The following is a 5311-nucleotide window of genomic DNA, read 5'->3' as shown; positions in this document are numbered from 1 at the left end:
AGTGTGTGGTTACTCCAGTCCGTCATCGTGAGAAAAACAAAAAAAATTGTTTTTTTTTCCCCCCCGTAGCCAAAATCCTTTCCCTTCTAGGGACCCTTGGATTACAATTAATTTGGTCAAGGACCATCTGTAAAGAAAAATATATACCTCTGGTTTCCTTCTCTATCTTTGGGCTCTCGGCTTCCTGGTGAGACCGGCGAGTTGTCTGTAATCCACTCGTTGCATCGGTCGTAATCGTCGCTGGATGACTCCAGACGGTCTAGCTCTGGCGATGGACGGCGCACGGGTTCCGTGATCCATCGACGATCCCGTAACGGAGTGTGATCCTCTAACGTTGCCCCTATTGGTTGCGAGTAGGGGTGTAGTAGTTTTCCTCTTTGGAAAAAGGGTGTATCGCTTCAGATTAGCGATATGTTGACTTCCGTGGCTGGCCCCAGTGTGGGGATCTTTTATCTCGTAGACTACTGGTGAGATAATCCTAGCGATCTCGTAAGGTCCTGACCACTTAGGTGCCAATTTAGCGCTGAAGTGTCGGCTAGAAGAAGAAATAGGGTGAGCTTTTAAGACAACTAATGAACCCACCTTGAATGTATCTGGCCGTCTTCGTGAATTGTAAGCCCTTCTCTGTTTCTGTTGTGCAGTTCGCACGTTGTCTCGGGCTTGTTTTCTTATCTGTTGTAATTCTGCCCATTTTTCTCTAATAGTCGTAGGGCGACTTGGATAAGCCGTTAGACGGTCCCACGGGAGTGCAATCTCTCTCCCGAGATGTAGTTTAGCTGGCGTATATTTCGTCGAATCCTGTTCTGAAGTTCGTAAGGCCAGCGCAAATTCCGATATGTGGGTGTCCCATTCTTTGTGGTTCCTTTCGATGTATGCCGCAATCATCCTACCCAAGGTGCGGTTCGTTCTTTCCGTAAAATTCGACTGAGGGTGATATGGCGTCGTCAGGATATGCTTAATTCCGGTGCGGTTACAAACTTCCGCTAGGAGGTGAGATATGAATTGGGGTCCGTTATCGGATACTAAGATTTTTGGCATGCCATACCTGCAAAAGTATTCTTTATACATACAATTTACCACATTTTCCGCGGTAATCTTCCGCAGGGGAAAAATCTCCACCCACTTACTGAAGTAATCCACCATAACAAGAAGATACTGATTACCTTTGTTGGACTTGGGATAGGGTCCCATAATGTCTACGCCTACCTTTTCCCCTGGTTCCGTTATCTCGGGGACTTGCATTAGTCCGGCCGTTTTCTTCTGGTCGAACTTCGTTATCTGGCATGTATGGCATCCTAGTACATATTCTTTTATGTCCTTTCTCATTCCGGGCCAATAGCAACGTTGTTGTATTTTTTTCGTAGTCTTTCGTACACCTAAGTGGCCAGCAGTGGGATGATTGTGTAGTTCTTGTAATACATCCTCCCGTAAGTTGTACGGAATTACTGGTCTGTAACCTCCAGTGTCATCTGTTTTCCGGCTATAATATAAAACATCATTTACTAGCCGGTAATGGGATGACTTACCTACTATTTCTGCTGACATGGCTGGGTCATTTGGTAAGTTCCCAGTCGCTAAGTAATCGTACAGTCCGCTCCACTGTGAATCAGTTCGTTGAGCGTCTATAAGGTCTTTCTCTCGTTCAAATGTTGTTACCGCTAACAATTTTGCGGTTATGTCCGAGTCGTTACTTAGTTGTGGATCTTCCAATGGACGTCTAGATAAAGCGTCTGGCAATTGATTGTCCTTTCCACTTCTATGTTGGATTTGGAAACTAAATTCCTGCAATCTTAATGCCCATCTCATTAACCTACCTGAGAGGGATGTAGAACTATTAAGCCATCGTAATGCAGAATGGTCCGTTACGACGGTGAATTTGGTTCCGTCTAGGTAGATTTTGAACTTCTCTGTAGCCCATACAATGGCTAGACATTCAAGCTCCGTGGCCGTATAGTTCCTTTCGGCTGCGTTTAAAGTACGGCTAGCGTATGCAATGACTTTCTCCTGGCAAAGCACTGCTCCCAGTCCTACCGTGCTAGCGTCTGTATATAACGTATAGGGCACACCTGGCCTAGGAAGCTGCAAAATAGGTGCAGTTATCAACTTACTTTTTAGCTTTTCAAAAGCTTGCCGGCATTCTTCCGTCCACTCCCATCGTTTCCTTTTCCGCCGTAATTGATACAATGGTTCGGCAATAGTTGCGTAGTTAGGTATGAATCTACAGTACCAGCTGCACATTCCTAAAAAGGTGCTAAGATCCTTCGTATTTCTGGGCGTCGGAAACTCTCGAACGGCCCTTACTTTTTCATCTTCCGTCGCAATGCCTTTATTGCTGACTTTAAATCCCAGGTACTGAACGTCTGGGCGGCAAAAGTTACTCTTAGCCAACTTAATGGTTAGTCCTGCAGCTGCCAATCGTTTGAGCACATTGGTCAAATGTTCGATGTGTTCTGTAAAAGTAGATGAGTATATAATAATGTCGTCTAAGTAAACTTGGCAATACTTCCCTTTTTCTTCCTTTAGGACTTTGTCCATTAGTCTTTGGAATGTTGCCGGGGCGTTTTTGAGCCCAAACGGCATGACCAGGAATTCATACAAGCCACTATTCGTAATAAAGCTTGTCTTCGGTCTGTCTTGTTCCTTTAATGGCACTTGCCAGTAACCAGACGATAAGTCCAAGGTAGTTATAAAGTTCGCTTCCTTAAGCGAAGTCAGTAATTCTGAAATAATCGGTAAAGGATATTTATCAGTCACTGTTACCTGATTTAGCTTTCTATAGTCGATACATAATCTCCAATCGCCCGTTTTTTTCTTGACCATGACGACCGGGGATGCCCACGGAGAATTTGATGGTTGGATGATACCATCTCTTAACATTTCCGCTATCTGGCGGTTCATTTCCTTTAACTTTACGTCAGAGTATTTATACGGACGTCCACATACTGGTGTCGCTTTGTCAGTGACGATTTCATGTTCTATCATATTAGTTAGTCCCGGCTTATCTGTAAACAGTTGCGAGTATTGCAATAATACATTTTTCAAAGTTACTAACCTTTCACCACTTAAAGTGGTTTGGAGTTCGTCCCACTTAGGTGAAATTCTCTCTTTGGGATGACTTACGTCCAAAGAAATTGTCAAATTTTTAAAGTCCATTGTTATTCTATGATTCTTGGCGAAATCACGCCCTAGTAAGCATGGCATTATAAGTCCTTTTACTACTACGCACGCCTGTCGAAGGGTAACACTTCCAATCTGGATTTTTGCCAGGAATTTTCCAATGGAGGTTCCTTTTCCTCCTTCAATGGCTAACTTAAAATTCGGCCCTGCTTGTAACCGAATATTTCGATTCTGAAAAGAAATTCTCCTCCACACTAACTCATTGATTAAAGTAAAGTCAGAACCCGTATCAATCCGGGCTGAGGTTAGTACTCCATTAATAAAAATATTTACCTCAGGCAACTTGGAGGCTTCACTCACGATTAGTCCTACGGTGGAGGTATTTGGATCCATATTGGAGACAGGATCCTCCCCTCGCTGTCTCCGGTTTAGTTTAAAGGTTTTCTTTTTCCATTACCCTTCCTTTTCCAGGTTACTTTTCGTTCGGGACTATTGGGCGTCTTGACATTTGTTTGATCATTTTGTCCTTTCCCTTTTGGACAATTCCTCGAAAAATGTCCCACCTCACCACATGAATAACAGGTCATGGGTGACTTTGCCGGTGCAAAATTTTTCGGCTCTAGCTGCTTACTTACTTTTCGACAGTCCTTAATCTGCTTTGCACTGTCAGGAGAACCTTGGTCGTTTCGTCTAAATTCGTACTCTTTCGCAGTACGTACTAACTCGTTTAATGAATAAGAACGGCGATTTTCCAGATACTCACGTAACGGAAGAGGCATCTGGGCAACTACACATTGTATAATTTCCTCATCCCGAGCTAAAGGTCTCCACGTGCGGTATAGCTGTACTGTGGTCCATATAAACTGCTCGACTCCATTGGTTCCTGTGTATTGTCGACTAAATAGTTCTTTAGCGACAGCTACTTCGTCAGCTAAAGGAGCGTAAAGATCCAGAAAAGATCGCTTAAACAACGGCCAACTGTTGCCGATTCGGTGGCGTCCTTCATTCTTCCACCACATTGCTGGGCTACCGCGAAGACAACTAGCGGCAGTATCAACCCATCTAGTGTTCGGTATTTGGTTTACCAGGAAATGCTGTTCGAGGTCCTGCAAGAAATCATTAGCAGTTAATGCTGACCTACCGTTAAATTGGATGGCTGGCGGCGGCGGTGCAGTCTGAAGCCAGACCATCGATGCATTAGATGTAGGCACTTCCTGTCTCGGAGTAGAAGTTTCGGGCCGTACAGCACTTGTAACGTTCGGTGTTGTTGGCTCTACAATTCCAGACGTGACACATGAAGTCAGATGAGTCACGGCGTTTGACAAGGATGACACTTGTTGCAACAGTACTGACAATTGTTGTTGCAACTGGTTATATTCGGCTCGGGTGACTGGTGCACTATCTTCCATTTTTTTTTTCTGAGATTACGAGGTGTTATTCCTCTAAGCTAAAGTCAAGATCAACAAAGAAAGCAACAAAGTCTAATATTAACCTTTAGAGTCCCTGTTCGGGCGCCAGTTGTAAAGTACTATTTTAGTTTACAACGATTATCGACTCTACCGTGTCGGAAACAACCGTTAACCTACCGGGTACTTTACTCGGATTCGCGTTAGCGTGCCAGGCCTGGACTTTAAGCGTGCACCGAATTAAATAAAGACAATATTTGTCAATAGAAAAAAACCAAAGATTTAATTAGTCGTTTAGCAATAACTATGTACAATATTTAGTAAAAATCAAACAATAATTTATTCAAAGAAATTCAACAAAGTCAACCCGACAATTCTCAATTCAAATCTATGTCTAACTTAACTCTATTCCCCTTGGGAATCCGACAAAACCAAAAGTTTAACTTATAACAATAATTCTTATAAACTAGAGATCCTAATCGTCACCTCAATATACTCGGAACCTATTTCCTCAAACTCTCAAGACTTTCTCAGACTGTCGATCCAAATTTCGAATCACTTCAAAATCACCTTGGAACTATTCGAGATCCTATCGGACACCTCTCTATTACTGCTGCGAAGCTCACCAAGCTCGTTGCTATCCAGAATTCACCTCTCCGTCTTCACTTGAGACTCGGGATTTATAGTGTGAGGTGACGTCACAATTCTGAATGCGGTCACTCCCCTCATTTACATACTTAAATGCTAACAATAACGTGTTTCATCGTCTGGCAGCCCTTTTTCCGACA

At 43.4% G+C, this 5311-nt stretch overlaps 1 protein-coding gene across 1 annotated transcript; it reads right to left on the bottom strand.

Moving 5' to 3' along the window:
- Window positions 1-3545: 3545 nt before the first annotated feature.
- LOC136974857 (uncharacterized) lies at window positions 3546-4526 on the bottom strand. The gene has a single exon (XM_067269838.1). It carries the CDS (start codon window positions 4524-4526, stop codon window positions 3546-3548), a length of 981 nt encoding a protein of 326 aa, XP_067125939.1.
- Between the last annotated feature and the right edge of the window lie 785 nt (window positions 4527-5311).

Source organism: Centruroides vittatus, unplaced genomic scaffold, assembly GCF_030686945.1.
Source record: "Centruroides vittatus isolate TY-2023 unplaced genomic scaffold, ASM3068694v2 contig_357, whole genome shotgun sequence".
NCBI classification, from domain to species: Eukaryota; Metazoa; Arthropoda; class Arachnida; order Scorpiones; family Buthidae; genus Centruroides; species Centruroides vittatus.
The sequence above is the reverse complement of the archived record's forward strand: the minus strand, read 5'-3'. Positions and strand labels throughout refer to the sequence as shown.